At 46.7% G+C, this 18,317-nt stretch overlaps 1 protein-coding gene across 24 annotated transcripts in view; it reads left to right on the forward strand.

Annotated features, from left to right (window-relative positions):
* Positions 1 to 16,942, forward strand: part of CACNA1C (calcium voltage-gated channel subunit alpha1 C) — a 464,806-nt gene extending 447,864 nt beyond the window's left edge. For 21 of the 24 annotated variants that reach the window (XM_038153847.1, XM_038153871.1, XM_038153848.1 and 18 more), the window contains 7 exons: positions 866 to 1,218; positions 2,089 to 2,115; positions 3,424 to 3,552; positions 4,000 to 4,109; positions 6,008 to 6,111; positions 9,117 to 9,434; positions 9,684 to 16,942. In XM_038153847.1, the coding sequence (XP_038009775.1) occupies positions 866 to 1,218; positions 2,089 to 2,115; positions 3,424 to 3,552; positions 4,000 to 4,109; positions 6,008 to 6,111; positions 9,117 to 9,434; positions 9,684 to 9,980 (1,338 nt within the window). In that variant the 3' untranslated portion in view covers positions 9,981 to 16,942. The remainder of the gene's footprint in view (positions 1 to 865; positions 1,219 to 2,088; positions 2,116 to 3,423; positions 3,553 to 3,999; positions 4,110 to 6,007; positions 6,112 to 9,116; positions 9,435 to 9,683) is intronic. The other 3 variants (XM_038153860.1, XM_038153850.1, XM_038153861.1) reach the window with 3 other exon arrangements.
* The last annotated feature ends 1,375 nt before the right edge of the window (positions 16,943 to 18,317 follow it).

Below are 18,317 nucleotides of genomic sequence, written 5' to 3' on the forward strand. Positions count from 1 at the left end.
CTGGGCCCTCCTTGTTAGGTGGATCTTACTAGAAAACAGTGGTGGACCTAGGTCCTAAGTGAAAGGTCCTAAGGTCTTTGCACAGTTTTATCCCAATTCCTTCTCTCTTTCTCTCAAGGGAAACTTCTCACTGGAAGATTCCCTCATGAAACCTAAATTAAAGAACAGATCAGTGCAGCCATCTTGCAATCTGCAGAGCAGCAGCCAGGCACACTTGAGTGTTTTGTTCAGTCCTTTCAGTGGCACTGGTAGTATCCTTCCAAAAAGTACACAAAGACACAATAGAGCTCCTATGGAAAGAGAAAATTTTCTGAGCAACTTAGCTAAAACATTTCTTTCTTATTTCATTCCTGTTTCTTATAATTGTTTTCTTGGTAACTTTTCCTCTCCTTTGGCATTTTCCTCCTTTCTTTACAGAAAGATGCTGTCAGTCCCTTTCATTACCCATCTAAACAGTACATAACTGGCTCATTAAATTTCTCTTCATTTCTTCCTCCAGGTGCTTAATAGTTTTTGGTGCTCTTCTCATATTCCTCCTCATACCTAAATGTTCCTTTGTAACTGCACTGGGAAAACCAGACAGCAGCTCCCTGGTTCTTGCATCCATACCCTGTCCTGGACTCCCAGGACTGGTGGGAGGGGTAGAGACATACACCTTCCAGCCCTCTGAAGTCCCAGCCTGTGTGTAGCTATTCTCTGTGACAGAGAAGTCCTCACACTGCCTTCTGGAAGAGAGAGCACCAGTGCCATCATGCTCACTTTGGTCCTCACTTTTTTTTCCCTCAAGAACAGTCTAAGCAGGAAAACACCGGGGCCCTCGCACATCTCACTCACAAAGGAAAAATCCTTTCTGTTTCTCTGACAGAGAGCTGGAGGCTTGTTTGGAAACCATGTGAGCTATTACCAAAGTGATGGCAGGAGTGGGTTCCCCCAGACATTCACCACCCAGAGACCTTTGCACATCAACAAGTCTGGCAACAACCACGGCGATACTGAGTCTCCATCTCACGAGAAGCTGGTGGACTCCACCTTCACTCCCAGCAGCTACTCATCTTCAGGCTCCAATGCCAACATCAACAATGCCAACAACACTGCTCTGTGTCGCTTCCCCAGCCCACCCAGCTACCCCAGCACTGTCAGCACGGTGGAAGGCCATGGTACCCCCTTGTCACCCACCATATGTGTGCAGGAGGCTCCCTGGAAACTCCCCTCCAAAAGGTAAGTGTCCCAGCAGAGAGGGTGCCAAGGGAGCAGGTGTTGGAAGGTGCATGCAAACACCAGAGCACTGCTGCCAAGCCAAAGTCACTCCTAGACATTGCCCAGCCTGCAGCCTGGATTGAGCCTTCTGGTTCTCCACTTGTGCCAGAGCCCACAGTGCAACAGATATGCACCAACTGGCCACTGCGAAGCACCAGCACTCTTACTGACCAGCACACTCGATTTCTTTGGGATTTATCAGGAAGAAGTCTTTGTAAGATCCAAAGGGAACCTTATTTATCCCTCCTTCACCACAGGGAGGTGTTTTATCAACTGGTAACTGAAGGAGAATGCTCTTCATGTCTTAATCACCCAGTAGGGAGCTCTGTTGAAGTCAGTGAGTTTTCATTCAGCAGGTCACATCCCTACAGAGGTCACCAAAGACATTCTGGGAGAAGGGAGGCAAGATTCTCAGAAACAAAGTGAAGAAAAACCCCTTCTCTGGACAGTTTTCAGGCTCTCTACACACAGATGACTAACACAAAAGGAATATAATTTTTCTCAGTGGGGGATTTCTTTTAATACTTTCAGAAACAGCAGGAAAGAGATGGATCTTTTTTTTCAGTGCAGAGAGTGAACAGTGTGAAAAGGTGGCCAAATGCTGCCCCCAGAAAGGAGAGAATAAGGCAGAGGAGCTTCAGTGGGTGCAGAATTGCCCAAGTGAAGAGTCCCATGGTTTTTCTATTTCATGCCTTCCTGAGGGAGGCCACTGGGAGTTACACAACATGTGTTCCCTTCTGCCCTGCTCCCCGCTGAACTCGTGCTGCTGTGACACTGCTAACGGGGTGTTCTTTTCTCTCCTTGCTTCCCTGGGCACGTTCCTTGAATTAGGACACATTACTACGAGACACTGGCACGGTACGTGTTCTCCATACCCCTCTCATGCTCCTGGCTGTAAGACCCACTATCTTCATCCTGTTCAAACTCCAAATTCCCATTAATGCTGAACTTGACCTCTCCTTTTTGGTGTCAGTAGGGCTGAAATAGAGATACTGATCACCATGACAGCTCCAGAAAATACTCCCCACTCGGGGCAAGTAGCGATCCATGTTCTGGCTATTTTCTAGATTTGGGGTTTTTTAGAGATTCTAGCTGGGCTCACACATTTCCACATCCTCTGAGTGAATGTAGTGAAGTGTAGTGAAGTACACCCTGGCATGTTCATGCAAAAATTCCGTATGGTTTTGGCTAAACACAGGAAATGCCAGGTACTGATTTTTTTTCCCTCTGCACCTTAGCAGTTTTACTTGCCTCCCATTTCAGAGGAAGGTCACTGCAGCACTGTCCTACAGGCTCTTTTACACAATGCATACCCACATTTCTCCCAATGGTTTTTGCTTTAACCACATAACAAGATAATGTTGCCCCTCCAGTCCCTAAAATATGAAAAAAGGGCACCCTGCTCTCTTCTGCAAATTCTAGTAAGAAACTGAAATAAGTTTCCACTACCTCCATGTCCATACCTCAAGGATTCAAGCCACTTCAGATTTTACTTTACTCCTCAGAAAAAGCAAAGTCAAAATTCAATGAAATACAAGTGCTGAAATGTGAAGCAGGGGGACAGAGAGGAGGCAAGCAGGGAATTAAGGGCTGGCACACCTAAGGCTTGGAACAGATCCTACTGAATTCGGTAGAAGCACTCTGCAGTTAAAAAAGGGACAAAAGGTGGAAAAGCCAGCAAGGATGAGAATATGAGCAGGAGGCAGAGGGCAGAGCTGGTGCACACTGAGGGATTTGGGAGGCAAAGGCCACACATCACAGAGATGAGAAGGTTACTGTGAGTGTCCAGGAGGCTTCTCTGAAATCCATAACCTTTTGCAACAAGGGAAAAAGCTTATTTCCGAGAGGCCATCCCAGATTTTCCTGTGAGTTCAGTGAGGTGTATGGCTGGAAATGATCAGTGTGAGGTGCACGTTCACAGAGTGCAGGTAGGCACAAAGGACAAAATACATTTACAGTTTAAGAAACTCATCCTGTGAAAGAGGACACAGACAAAGATTGTTGCCTTGTATTTGTGAACTCTGTAGCTCTGCTCAGTCATTGATTTTCCTATGAAGGCTCTTCAGCATTATAATAAACTGGGACAGATGGAGCCTGTCATTCTTGTCTTTGTAACAGGTTGTCTTTACCATCTCCATATCTTGACTTGTCTTTTTTGCTCATTAGCTCCAGTTCCAGAGACAGCCAGCTGGCAATTGTTTGCCAAGAGGAAGTGTCTCAGGATGAGACTTATGATGAAAATTTGAATGAAGACATTGAGTACTGTAGTGAACCAAGTCTGCTCTCTACCGAAATGTGAGCTTTGCAGCTTTAGTCAAGGTGTTTGGGTGGTTCTTTAATTAAGGGGGAGAGGTGGGAAGAGGTGACATTTTTCTACAAAAATTTCAATTTGTGGGAGAAGGTCAGAAAATTTTAGACAACTCAATATGAGAAAATAATTCCAGTTCAGCCCTTGAAGTAACATTGAAAAGGTTATTTTTCACCTAGGATTTTCCTTCTCTGAATGAGATATCTTCAGAGCTGCCCCCCACATTCACTTCTACCTCCTGATTTTCCCAGAGCTCATTTCTAGAGTTCTCTGTCTTGTGGTCTCTTGTTACTGCTCCTGGACCAATAATAGTTTGAACCTAGCTTGCTCTTGCATCCCTTTGCTAGCATGACCTTCCTGGCTTCCTTGCTGGAAGAGGGCTTTTTCTGCCCAACGTCAGCTGCTTTTCTAAATCCCTCTGCTCTCCTCCCCAGGCTTGCATACCAGGATGATGAAAACAGACAACTCACTCCACCAGAACACAGCAAAGGAGAGGACACCCGGCACTCTCCGAAGAAGGGGTTCCTGTGCTCCTCAGCTCTAGGTAACCTCCCAGCAGGGCTGGGCTGTGTTTCCTCCACCTTGATGGGTACCCACATCTCCCTGGAGGAATCCCAGCCTGTGTGGGCACGGGTGTTGGTGTTTGCTGCTCATGAGAGCAGGAATCCCAGAGCGTGCAGACAATCCTGATCAGGCACATGGCTCTGCTGGCTTCAGTCAGCAGATGAACCTGTGGCTGTTTGGACAGTCCCTGTGATCTGTTTGATCAAGCCTGCCTGCAAATTAGAGCAGTTTATTTGAGAGCTGTAGGTTCTCCAAACAGTCACCAGGGAGTCATGAAACAGGTGAGCCTTGAGCCTACAGTGTTCTGCTCTGTGTGTATTCAGCAAGGAGAAATGAGAGATTGTCTCCTTTGTCTGCTGCCAGGAGCACACTGGATGCCAGATTAAGTTAATACAACATGCATTTGCCTTCTGCTCTAATTGTACCTGGAGATTTTCAAGTGCTTCACTGGGAGATGAAACCCATGAATCAACAGGTTTAATGAAAGTATCAAGAGTCTGTGGCAAAATGAACTCTTAGGTATAGCATTTTTCAGCCTTTTTCTGAGTATTGCTGTGGTGGAAAAGGGCATTGAAGGGAGAAACTAAAAAGAATCATGTGTATAAAATACATTTTTACAGAATAACAGTGACAGACTAGGTAGTGTCACGTTTAAAGTGAGGCTACTGAGTCTTCACTGAAATCCTTCAGGATGCTTCACTGTTCTAACGGTGAACATTTACTTTATTTCAAATCTTTAAATATTAGGCAATGACAACTTCTTTATCTATCTGTAAGGCAGTCAGCCCTTGATTCAATGCTTCACTAACTACATTCTAGTGAATATTTATATACTGATGTCATACTCATTTTAGTAGTTGGGTTTTTTTCTCTTGAAAGAGGAAATACTTTTAACCTGTATTGTAACATTCATTCTCTGGGTTATAACATATTTTCTCCGACCCTGAGAGGGCTTTTTTCTCAACAATCCAATATTATAGATACTTACTATTTTCAGAATTCTAATTTTCTTTCCTTCTTTAGAAAAATGTCAACAAAATATTTTAGTATGCCATGAATCTTTAATACTGAATTTATCTGCTATTTTCAGAAGTAAAGCACTTGATAATAAGCATACTTTTCAGTAGTTTTTAAATCCTCATTGGGAGTACCTTTCTCATATTTAGAGAAGTAAAGTTTAATATAATTAAATATGTTAAAATATATAAAACCTTAATTATATATTATATAATATATAATTAAAGTTTTTATAGCAAGTAAACAACTGTGACTGTCTCAGCAGCTCCCTCTAAAATGTTTTTTCCTCTCTTCCCTTCCTTCCAAATTCCAAAAATGCTTCGTTTCTATCTAAATCACCTTCCATTCACCAGTAAATTCCCCATCGATGGATTCAGTTGCACTTGGCCTTGCTGTAGACACAGTCTCACAAAGTGTGGTGTGTCTGGCAGCTGAGGGACACAGATCACATGCAAGCAGGGTGCCAGTGTCACCTGAGCAGCACAATGTCCCTGCCCAGCGCCAGAGTCTCAGCTGTCAAATCCTGCTGAGGGCTCTGCCTCAGCCACAGAGGTCTGAGAGCACTGCCACTGCTGGGGAGGGAAATCAGCTGCATGTTTTAGAGGAGAAAAGTGTTCAGAATCCCACCTTGCAGCAATCCTACCTTGCAGCTTGCTTGGAAGGTGGGGTTGATTGGTTTGTGATGCCTGAGAGCTTGCTGTAAATACATTTGCTTTGGAAAGGGCACAGTGTTGAGGGGAAGAGCCTAAAGGATATGTGTCTTTGCTGTGTGTCCAGTGGGACTGCACTAAAAGAAACTGAAAACAGATTTCCTGTGGTGTGTTATGAGTGATGGACACGTTGTGTGTGTTGCTGTTTCAGGTCGAAGAGCATCTTTTCACTTAGAGTGTTTAAAAAGACAGAAAAACCAGGGTGTGGATGTCTCACAGAAGACAGTCCTGCCTTTGCATCTGGTCCATCATCAGGTGAGTGTTAATAACCAGACCTGGCCCTGGCCACCTGCAGTGCCCCCCGCAGCACCCAACCCACTGTTTAAAAACCATTTGGGATAGATTCTCACCCACACCAAAGGCCCAGGTTTTAGCCATCAGGATTTTTATCATTCCCAGATTGCTACAGGAATATGTCCCTTGGAGTCAGCCACAGTTATCATTGCACGATGCTCATGAAAGAATAAAATAAAATACCAGCAAAAAGATGAAAATAACTACCCAAATTGCATGCTGCAGTGCAATTACCCTGGCTTTGATGCACAGTGTGTGCAGTGCAATTACCCTGGCAGTATGCACATGAATAAAGTGTGCACAGTCTACTTCAATATTAATTAAAGGTAACCAGTAAGTGTAATTAACCATTTTAAAACAGAAACTGATTACGTGTCATCGATCAGCTTCTTAAGCCCTTTGTAACTGTGTTCAGCAGCAGCAAATGTATGCCTAAACACGTACCTGGATGATTAGCCAGCTGTCAGGCTCCAAAGGAGAGCTGTGCCTTCTGGTTTGACGATGCCACTTTTTGTCACCCGTAAAAGAAACAGGCGCAGATGGCAGTGCCAGCCTTGCAGGTGTGGCATCCTGCTCTGTGCAATCCCCCCAGGCAGGGCAGAATGGCCTTGCTGCTTCTTTAGGCTGCCACAAGGGCAGAAGATGCCACACAGCAAGAATAGGAGGAGTGAGAAATCAGAGTGGGGGGGGTGGGCTTGAGGCTCCCTGGCTTTTCTCACCTCCACTTCCAGAGAGTTATCCTTTAATTCTGGAGCTCCAGAAAGCAGTGGTCTGCAGAGAGTTACAGCTGTGGCAGGGACAACCAGAAAACGTGTTGGAGCAGGGAGGGTTGGTCAGGAAACAGATTCCCATGCTCACCACAGCATCAACAGCCCTCCTGAGACTTCCTGCCTTCCAGTGGCAGGCCAGGCAGAGGGAACACAGGCCTTCCAGCCCTCCAGCCCACACAACTGACAGAATCACCTCTCTCCAGCCTCTACAAATAAAGATGGAGCTACTTCACCCTTCCCCATCCCACCATTCAGCCCAAAACCTGGAGGGATGGGGCTCTGCCCACACAAGTGTCACTCAGGCAGACTGAAGGGCTGCCCTGAAAGAGGCATCTGGCTGCCAGCTGACAACACTCAGCAATGTTCCTGTTTACAAAAATGTTAACCAATAACAGTGCCTAAAATAAGACCACGGAATGGAAAGGTTGCCTCTGCCAAACCTAATGGATTCTGTTGCTGTGGAGGCCTGAAGAGGTGTTCTCATGGAATACCTGTACATCATGATATGTAAATGAGTTCAGCAGAAGCTCAAAGCAATCCTACAGAGCTTCCTTCAGCTTCCTCAGAACCTTACGTTTTTGATAAAACATTTTGTGTAAGTTTCTGTCAACAAGCTGGAAAATTGGTTCTGTTGTCCTGCCTGACAGATCCAGGTCTCTCCTTGAAGTCCTGGCAGTTTAAGGGATGTGCTGAGGCCATCATAGCCTGCAGGGTATGACTTATTCAGAAGTTTTAAGGGCTTTCTTCCTCATTGAAATTTGATACGAGTCTGACATCTAATTACTGAGAAAACCTTGGTGAACTTGCAGGTGACTAAGAATTAATTATTTTTTTTTTCAGAAGGAAAAAATTCTTTTTTTCTGACACTGAAGTCACCAGCACAACATAATTATCAGTTCCCAAGGATTTCAGTGGCAGATGGCCTGAGCTTCACTGAACATTAGATAGCTTTAAGTGAGCTGTCTAGTTTAAATTAGTCAGCTCAGTCCCACTGTGGTCAGTGGAGGGAAGGAGCCTAAACTTGCCAAAGGGCAAGTTTAAGTCTTGTGTAAGTCATGTCTTTGAGGCAGTGTTTTCAGGCAGGCACTGAAGAGGAGGGAGGCTTGCCAGGGCCTTTCTGCAGAGTTAGCTTGGGCTGAACACAGAGCCTTGCCCCAGCCTGAACACAACGCAGTCCACACCCTTTTGTAGTTTCTATGCATTTATTTCATTGCTCAGCCATGATCTCTGTGAGATGAGCTTATGACTCTGACAGTCTTGCTTATGGAACAAGGAAGCAGTCACCATCAATAAGGCATCAGATCAGCCCTGTGCAACAAAAGGCCTCTTGAGGAATTTGTTTTAAGAGGAGCTGAATGACTCAGAGGTTGTGTATATGATTACAGGAAGGACTGGATGGCTGAAAGTATAATCATCAGATATTGATCCTCCCACCAACAGCAGATGCCTTAAAATCCAGTGGTGGATTTCAAGTTATTGCCAGCTGCACACACATCTAAAATTCATATCTGGTATCTGTTCAGGTTCCTTGGCAGACACTTACAACAGCAACTGGCAATAAAATCCTGTGCTGTGTGTGGTGTCAGTGGTGGAAAAATGAGTAGCTGTCTCCCCCACTGGAGAAGAGGTGGTGTTTCTGGCAGAACCCTGGGGAATGGGACTGCATCCCTCCCAGCAGTGCCATGGGAATGGGGCTGCATCCCTCCTGGCAGTGCCATGGGAATGAGGCTGCATCCCTCCTGGCAGTGCCATGGGAGAATGAGGCTGCATCCCTCCAGGCAGTGCCATGGGAAAGGGGCTGCATCCCTCCAGGCAGTGCCATGGGAAAGGGGCCGCATCCCTCCTGGCAGTGCCATGGGAATGGGGCTGCATCCCTCCTGGCAGTGCCATGGGAATGGGGCTGCATCCCTCCAGGCAGTGCTGTGAGAATGGGGCTGCATCTTCCAGGCAGTGCTGTGGCTCCCAGGCTAAAGAGCTACGGTTCTGAAAATTTCCAATCCAGTGCTTGGCACTAGCACTGGATACACCATTTAAAGGGAAGCTTGCAAAATGAGTTTGCAGCACGCATCCAAACCCTTCAAGGAGCTGTGTTCACAAGCCGCGAGACTCTCCAGGCCTTTCTGGGATGGTTTCTCCAGCACCTCCTTGTTCCAGCCCTGCAAGCTCTCACTCACGTTGTCCCTCCTGTGTCCGCAGGCATTAGCAGTGGCCGGCCTGAGTCCCCTGCTCCAGCGAAGCCATTCCCCCACCATGTTCTCCCGGCTGTGCGCTACGCCCCCGGCTACGCCCTGCAACCGGGGCTGGCCGCAACAGACCATCCCAACGCTGCGCCTCGACGGGGCCGAGTCCTCGGAGAAGCTCAACAGCAGCTTGCCGTCGGTGCACTGCGGCTCCCGGTACCCCGAGAGCGGCGGCAGCCCCAGGAGAGCCCGGCCGGTGTCCCTGACCGTGCCCAGCCCCACCGCAGGGAGCAGCCGGCAGTTCCACGGCAGCGCCAGCAGCCTGGTGGAAGCGGTAAGAACGCACAGGCAGCGAGGATGCTGTGGCACGGCCAGCTAGAAACATGGCCCTGGAAGAGCGGGGCAGCAGATCCACTGCTGCCCGCAATGCCGGGAGTAGGAGAGCCCTTCTGCCAGGTTTAGAAGCATGAATGGGAGAAGGAAACACAGTGGTGGAGAGGGTTGTGTTGGAGGTGTGGCAGGGTTGGTGCTGCAGGGTACTAACACGTGTCTTTGTGTTCTGGTTCCCCACCTGCTTTTGAAGGTCTTGATTTCGGAAGGACTGATGCAGTTTGCTCAAGATCCAAAGTTCATTGAGGTCACAACCCAGGAGCTCGCAGACGCCTGCGACATGACGATAGAAGAGATGGAAAATGCAGCAGACAACATTCTCAATGGTAACAGCAAGCAGAGCCCCAATGGCAACCTCTTGCCTTTTGCTAACTGCAGGGACCCAGGGCAGGACAGTGCAGGAGAGGAAGAGGAAGAGGTGCAGAACCCGGATTGTAGGATAAGTCAGGAGGAGCTCAAGGACAGCAGGATTTATATCAGCAGCCTGTAGTTGCCAGGGCTGGAAGCGATGCTGGTTTTTTATTTGTTTCAATGTTCCTAATGGGTTTGTTTCAGAAGTGCCTCACTGTTCTCGTGACCTGGAGTAACCGGAACAGCGTTCTTCATTCATTTCTGTTGGGACGAGTCGCAGAGTTGGGTGGTGTAAGAAAGCTTTTCAGGAGCGGATATAACCCCAGCACGTGTCCATGAAGGAAGAGTGAGGAGGAGAAGAAGAGGAGGAGAGCCAGCTCCCTCTTTTTTTCAGTCCCTGTACAAGGAACGACAGCTGCCTCCGGAGCACGAAGGGGAACCTCAGCTTCCTGTGGATTGCCCTAGCCAAAAGGACCCTGCGCCAAACGGGTGTCTTTCAACCTTGCTTGTAAAAATCATTTTGCACATATTCTGTATGAGCCTCACCGTCTCCATAAAGCCAAGGCCCTTTGATTCGGAAGGAGAGGAAGACTTCTGCTGTGGATTCCCACACGGCCACGGGGAGGAGGAAGCAGGAGAAGCCCGAGGCGCGGCCCAGCCCTGCCGAGACTCCGGCAGCGGCCCCTGCCGGCCAATCAGAGCTCGGGCGGTCACTCGCCAGCCAATCCGAGTTTAGGCGGTTTCCTGCTGGCCAATCAGAGCTAGCGCGCCAACTGTGCCGGCCAATGGGAGAGCAGGCATGGCGGCGGGGCTGAGAGGCCGCCAGGCCTGTGCAGAGTTCTTGTTTTGCAGTTTGGTATTTTCTTGAAAGCATGTTGCAGTTTTTATTTTGACTATTTTATTATTATTATTATTATTATTATTATTATTTTGAGGGAGAAGGGAGTGTTTACAGCGTTTTGTAATCACCTACCTTTTTTGTTTTGGTTTATTTTCACCTTTGCAGATGTTAAATTGGTTTGATCATGTTGTATTATTATTTAAACTGGGGTGGGGGTGGTTTCTCCATTGGAATTTGGTAGAAGTATAACGATAGATGAGTTTTACCAACCATTATGTACACCGAGGATTTGTAATTTTATTTACTAGCAACTGAAACCTTTTGTTGTTGTTGTTTTATAATTTAAAGATAGTAGGCAATGCACTTGATATAGTCTTGCACATTTGAGTGATTGATTTGGGTTCTTTTTAGTGCTAAGTGTATCGGTGAGTGTGGGAGCGATAGGAGCGAGCGTGTGTGCACGTGTGTGTGCGTGTGTGTGTAAGAGCAGCTCTCCACGTCCTGGTTTGAGCTGCTGGAGATCTGTATCTGGGGCCATTCGAATGCAAAAACAAACCACTGTCTCTGCTTTCGAAAAGGGAATCAGTAACTTTGCATTTTCTGTTCCACAAGATATGCAAAAACAATGCAATAATGTTAATTTTAAAATAAAATTGTAAGTTGTGTCGGCATTAAAACTGTATAGAAAAAAGAAAAAATTTACGGGGGTGGGGGGAAACAAAAAAAGAAAAACAAACCAGAAGACGTTACGCTTCGATATATTCCGTGTGATGTTTTATTGCATTGATAATGTTTCTGTTGAAGAAACCGTTATACTTGAATTCAGGTCAGTTTCAGTATTTTTCAAATATTTTTTTAAAATGAATTGCAATTGTGCCAAGCAAAGATAATGAATTGAATTAAGTTTGTTTAAAAAAAAAAAGAAAAAAAAAGAATCACTTCTTGTATATTTTGCTGCATGTCAAGTGAGTCATTTCGTATTTGGAATGTGCCAAGCTTTACCTTTGAACTTTTAAGTGCTTTTTTACGTGTGGTTGGGGAAAGGGTACTACTTTATTTTTTTTTTTCCTTTTTTAATTTGTACGATGAACAAAGTGTACCTGGTGTAAGTAACTATTCTGCAATCCACTGACAGGTTGAACGTTACTGATTTTGCATATCTTGTGTTCATTTTCCTTCTTCCTCACTCCCTTCTAACGTGCACGATGACTTTATTGGTAGAGAATCTTTCTTCCCAAGACTGGGACGTTTTATTCAGGCTTGGTTTTCTTTCCTTTTGCTCAGTTCCTCTACAGGTCTTGTCCCACTCAAGGGTGACAAGACCCCCAAAGCCCATTTGGCAGATCCATCCTACACGTTCAGCTGGCACCAGCAATTTGAGGAGCGGGGCGGAAAAAAATCTGGCTTCAAAATTATTTTATTAAATTGCTGAACCCTGATCAGTTTTAGCAGGATCCTGGGATAAGAAATGTGAGAATCAGAACAGTTGGCAAAGTAAAGTTACCTAACCCTGGTCTGGGCTGAAAGCAGAGGGAGAGAGCTGTGGATCTTTATTAGGAGAATTGCTGCAGGCTGGTCAAGATGCAGGTGCCAAGTGGCGTTTTGGTGTTCCTATGCGTGGTCTCCATCCTCTTCCCAGACTTAAAGGAGGGTACTAAGTCACAAAACATCTGGCAGCACAGCATGTCCCAGCCACAATTCCTGACTAGTAGGTGTGAAACTCTCACACTGAGGGTTGGCCCTAACCCTGAGAGAGGCTGAAAAAACAGGCAGGTATTGTTAGATTTTATGCAACTGGTTTTTGTCTAGACTACTGCTGGTTTTTTTTTTTCCTCCTCAGGATGATTCACAAACTTGCAGATCAGTTCTGAGGTGTGATCTGACTCAGAGCTAAACTTTGATTCGAATCTTGAGCTTCTGCAGATGTCCAAGAACACCCTTCACTGCGTACATTGATTACATTATTTTTGTGACATTCTTGTTTTTCTTCTCAGTTCTCTGGGGCATAGAGGAGAAATAGCAAAGGGTATTTTTGTCCGTACTTTTTAAACTGGCCAGAATCAGCTCAAGATACCTTGGAAAAAAACAAATACTAGAGAAATATGAATCCATTTGTACAAGCATCTGTCATCAAAGTCATAATTCCAGGCTTCCCTGGAGAAAGTGACTAGCTGGTGTGGGTCAGTCTCATCCTTTCATCCCTGGTGCCTGTACAGAGATGGGCACACACGTGTGTCTCCCTGTGAGTTTGCTGCTGCTGCTGATGATGTGCTCCAAAGGGACTTGAGGGAGAATGCCCGTGCCTGGCTGTTCCTGAGAATGCTGTGTAAGGGCTCCCTAACTCATTTTCTTTCACTGCAAAGTCCATCTGACCCTGCCAATGGAAGACAGGGGTTCTTCACTCCTGAAAAACAGTGCTTACCTAAATTAGTGGTGACAATAAACATTTTGGATGCTTGACAGCACATCTGTTAGGATTTTTCTTGATGGGAAGGAAAATGGCAGGAAGCATAGTGCCCCAGGCAGTGAAAGCTGTTGCTCCCTCAGGGGTCAGAGCCTATGGCCAGGGGAAACCCCACTCTCTCCTGGAAGACCCTGTAGGTGCTACCGAGTGGAAAATGCATGGCTAGCAGACAATGCAAATTACTTCTGCAGTTTGAGGGGTCGCTGTTAAATTTAGTAATTGCTGGTGCCAGCTGTGCAAACTTCTCTTTCTGGGGAGGGTGGCTTTTTTTTCTATTTTTTTTCATTTGAGGTACTTCCAATGTGCACATTGTGACAGGCCTGAGCAAAGAGCTGCTGCCTCCTGTGAGTGAGGCAGATTCTGGGGGACAGTGGGAAGGAGGGGGCAGGTTTAGTTCCTGGAGTGTTTCCCTGTGTATGGGAGTGGATGGTGGGTACAATCCTTGTGCTGTGGATGGAAGCTTTGAAGGAACCGATGGCTGAGAAGCGGCGTGGAAGGAAAGAATGGGGAAAACGATCTGCTGTTTGCCTCCGAGCATCTCTGACTCGCGAGAGGACACTGCAGACTAAAGACATTTCCTATAAAACAACAAACCTCCTCCCTGTATCACTCCTGCTCATTAGTCCAGACAGTACTGGGTCAGCCACATCGGGTGCATTTCTTTTTTTCTTCCCTGTTTCTGTGTGGCTGACATGATGGGAAAGCAAGTGGAACTCATGATCCAGAGCTGGAGTTTCATTGTCCACAGACCTTTTGTGCATCATCTGCCTCTTCAGCTGGACATGTGGACGATGATGGTGTAGATGCTGCTGCTACTGCAGGGGTCCCGCCTGTTTTCTTGCCCTGCCCACCACACCCCAGCACGGAGGGACAACCAGAGAGGCGCCATGTACAGAACCGCATCTATTTCTGCTTTGTTTTCTGACTCACAACCCTGCCCCAGTGACTACGACGACAACAACAACAAAAAAAAAGGGCAAATGCATTTTTTACATTTCTTGATAATTTCCAAAGCAATGTATCATTGCTTTCTTTAGACTGACGCCAATATAACAGTTGTATGGGTCTCAGCCAGGCTCCTGTGTCTTTTCTGCCTGAGTTTCAGATTGCTGTATGAAATGTACGCGCGTTTGCACACAGACACAACCAGACGAGGTGGCAGCACCCCCAGCCCGTGGGGTTTGGTCACCTGTGTCACAGACGGAGTTGGAGGCCTTGCTTTGTGTGAGTAGATGAGAAACCCCAACCCACTGGTCCAGGGAGCTGAAGTGAAGCAGCCCTACTGAGACAGAACTGAGTATCCTGAGATACATCCATGGTCCTGCTGTGACTGTCCCCACAGCAGGGGCACTCGGGGGGAGAGGAACACTGAATGGGGAATTTGGAGCACAACAATATTGAAGTAGAATCCAGTCAGGGGTTTCTGGTAGCAGGGAGATTTTACCAGTTCTCATAATGAAAACTGTAGTGCATATAAAGAAAACATTCCAGGCCATCAGAAGCCTCGAGCCCCATCTTGCTAACATGAGGCCGGAGGGCATTAGAGGCCAAGGAGGTTGTATTGATGCACAGGATGTGGAAAACAGAATTGGGCCCTGAAAAATTTAATTACATCTTTCTGCCATTTATTTTCTTCTTCAAAGGAGTCTAAGAAATACAATTCTTAATAGCTGCACAGGGTTTCTTTTTTTCTTCTTTTGAATGTTGTGAAACTTTAAAGTTTTTTTCTGGGTGAGCAAGCCCGGGGGTCCAGAAAGTTTCCAGTGGGATCTCAGTCCATGGAGCTTTTATCTCTGTTCCTGCTTTGTTTCTGGAAAGCTGAAACCACTCTGGCCTTGCTGCTACAGCTCCCTGAGGTTGGGTGGGTGAGGGCAGAAGCAGAGCAGGAGATATGTCCTGTTCTGAAGACAGATTGGGCTCCAATTGCTTTTAGAAAACTCAGTAGCATGACACTGGAATGGAAAAAAAAAAAACCCTCATCTGATACAAACTTTAGTGTTCTAGTTAAATTCTCCATTCTTCTCCTCCCCCTTACGGGGAACTTCTCACTTGAGCATAAAAACCAGGCCTTCTTTAGGGGCACAGGGCTCGACTCAGTTGCCTAACCGTGGGTGTCCACTGTCATTTGAGATACCCTACAGAATCCTCTGCCAGGTCTGCTGCAGCTGCTGGGGAGAGGCACAGCTCTGGCCCAGGCAGGGCTGGTGTCACAGCCCCCAGCCCCAGAGGACGGCAGAGATCTCAGGTGGCAGGGGACAATTAGGCAACTTAATCAAGTCCCTTTCTAAAGGGCTAATTGAGAGGAGCAGCACCAATGACAGATGTAATGAGGGAATCTTCATTAGCATTACCAAGGGCTTAGTTAGGCAGGATCAGGAGCTTGTCTCCACAATCCCACGCTGTTGTTTTTCTAACCCATGTCAGGCACTCTGCCTCCACTCCTGCGGCCTGAAGTTGGCAGCGCTCTGCCTGGTCCTTTCCTTAGGCCAGGATTAGAGGCTGCACCCCAGGCCCAGGGGAGCTGGGACAGGCCCAGGCAAGAGCAGGCGTCACTCCACTCAACCACAGATTTTTCTGCCAGCGTTCCAACAGCCCCTTTCCAAAGCTTTTTTCCTATTTGAGACAGAACCACAAACTCAGACACCATCTGCTGGCATCATCGTTCAGGTGATTAAATACCTGTGTTTTTCTGTTAGTTCTTTCCCAATTAGGCTGAAATGCTTTCAGTATTTTAGGCATCCTAAGTCAGTCTGTTCCCATCTCAAGCACCGAGGTAGACTGGCAGCCAATACTATCTAAGCATCATCAACTTTATGATTGCTCATAGAAATGATTGTTTCAAGCTTATTTAGTCTTAACAGTTTGAATGTGGGAAGATTTTGGAGGAGGAGGAGTGACATTGTAAATATCTCTGACAAACATTGCTGCATCACACACAAAAAAAAGGGGGAGATACTTATAAAACTGCCTTAAAAATCAATTCCGAATGATGAATCTCCCTCCAAACAATTGCCGCTTGATAGAGCAAGGGATGAGTCACTTTGGGTGAATTCTGGCAAGAAGAGGTTGGAATCTAGTCCGGTTTCAGGAGCGAAAGCGTAATTTGGGAGCTGATCTCTCACTCAGTCTGAAATCACATCAGCACCAAGGACTGAGCACTGCAGGATCCAAAGGGTTTAAGGTCTGGGGGGTGCTGTCTGTGCATGGTTTGGGTCTGGCCCAGCAGGTACTGCATACCAGTGTCTCCCAGTGACTTCAGGGAAGATGGGGTTCCTCAGCACCTCTTAAGTTCAGGCCCTGGAGCACCACTTCCTGCTCTGATCATCAGCTATAAATGTTGATAAATATAAGTGTTTTGCCTTCATTTGAATTGCCCAGAGCTGTAAAATGACCTCTCTCAAGTATAAATCAGTCCAGATATGAACCTCCTCTCCTACTCTTCCCTACGCTCCCTGCCCACCTTCCCAGCCCTCCCTTGCACCTCCACCCAAGCCCTTCCCTGTCTCAATTCTTTACCTCCTTCCACACTTTTATATCTAGTTTTCATGAACCCACAGAAATGCTTTTGTAAATACTGCTGTACAGTTTGTAACCGTCATGTAAGCCTGTCATCAGTGCCAGAGTCCGTCTTGCCCTCTCGCACGTTTTAAAATCAACAGAGGAAAGTTAGAGCGAATGGCCCGCCAGTGAGCTATAGGGTCATCTCTGTGTGGGACAAATGTATATTCCTGTAAGATTGCATTTTTATCTAAGGAATGATGTTATTTTAAAATTGCTAATAAATTTCTAAACAATGTCCAGATTTGTTCAATATTGTAAATGGTATCAAAACTCCTTTGACGTTGCTCCCTCCTGCCAGCAGTGGCTGAAAATTAAAGACGGCTTCCTGCACCCCCTTATTTCCCATCAGTGGCCCTGCTGCCATTCGGGGGCTCTTGTCCCTGTTTAAGGGGCTGCAGGATGGTCTGGACAGCCACAGCCTGCCCCAGTAAACAGCAGCTTAGGAAATCCAACCGCTGTGTGCAGTGCCGTCACCACAGAAATTCTGCCGTGTCACGATGTCCAACGTGTGACTCATGTGCAACCACACGCTTAACATTTTCTCTACTGGATTCCTTCTTGCAAAGCACAGGCAGCAGAAGATGAATGCCCTCAGCTTAAATACAGTGCAATTAAGTATATACATAAGCCATGAAGCTAATGGGATGATAACAAGTAACGTTCCACACATTTGCTTGCCGATTGAGCAAATTTGTTCTACCACGGTTATCAGGAAATTAGACCGCAATGCCAGCTGAGCACTGTGTTTGTGTTGCAGCATTAGAAATCACAGCGTGCTCAGCCCAAGTACATCTGCCTCAGATTCAGTAAAATAATGCCTAAAGAAAAAAGAACCGGTTTTTTTTTTTTGGTTACACGTGTATATATAAATATTTTGCCCTGATTTGCACACAACTGTCAGAACTGCAGGCTCTGCTGCTGCTATTAAACAGTGGTGGCACAAAACGTTAAAAACCCAGGAGGTGATGAAAACCTGTAGGTGTCATCAGTGCAGGGCAGAAGGCTCACCAACAGAAACCTCATTATCTGCAGGCTCAGACTGGCCACCAGTTAGACATTTGCCACCGCAAAACCATAGGAAACCACCACGCTCACGGCTGTTGGTCAAAGCCCAGCAAAGGGCTCAGCTTTGCTGGAAAATCCCTGAGCTGGCAACTCAGCTGAGTTACAGCTCTGTGTGAGACCATTAGGTGAAATCCATGGCAAAGAACAGGTGAAAGTGGCTGTGGGCGTGCTGCAGTGTGAAAACAGTGAGAAACCTGGAGTGAAACCTGTGAGACAGCTGACACGGGGTGAGCCTCAGGAACGAGTAGCAGGTTTGCAGAGTCCCCTGTGAAGTGGACGCATTTAGAACAGCCCCTCAGCTGGAAGAGCAGAGCATACACCTGTAATGCTTGTTTGTTCGGCAGCTGCAGAGCGCTGCTGCGGTCAGTTTTTAATGCTCAGGGCGTTTGCCCGAAATCAGAGACGAGCACTGGGAGTTCCACCTCAACCCGAGGAAGAACTTCTTGACATCCAGGGCGGCAGAGCCCTGGGGCAGCTGCCCAGGGAGGCCGTGGAGTCTCCCTCTCTGGAGACATCCCGAACCCACCCGGACACGTTCCTGTGTC

The sequence above is a fragment of the Motacilla alba genome, chromosome 1A (assembly GCF_015832195.1).
Source record: "Motacilla alba alba isolate MOTALB_02 chromosome 1A, Motacilla_alba_V1.0_pri, whole genome shotgun sequence".
Classification (NCBI taxonomy): domain Eukaryota; kingdom Metazoa; phylum Chordata; class Aves; order Passeriformes; family Motacillidae; genus Motacilla; species Motacilla alba.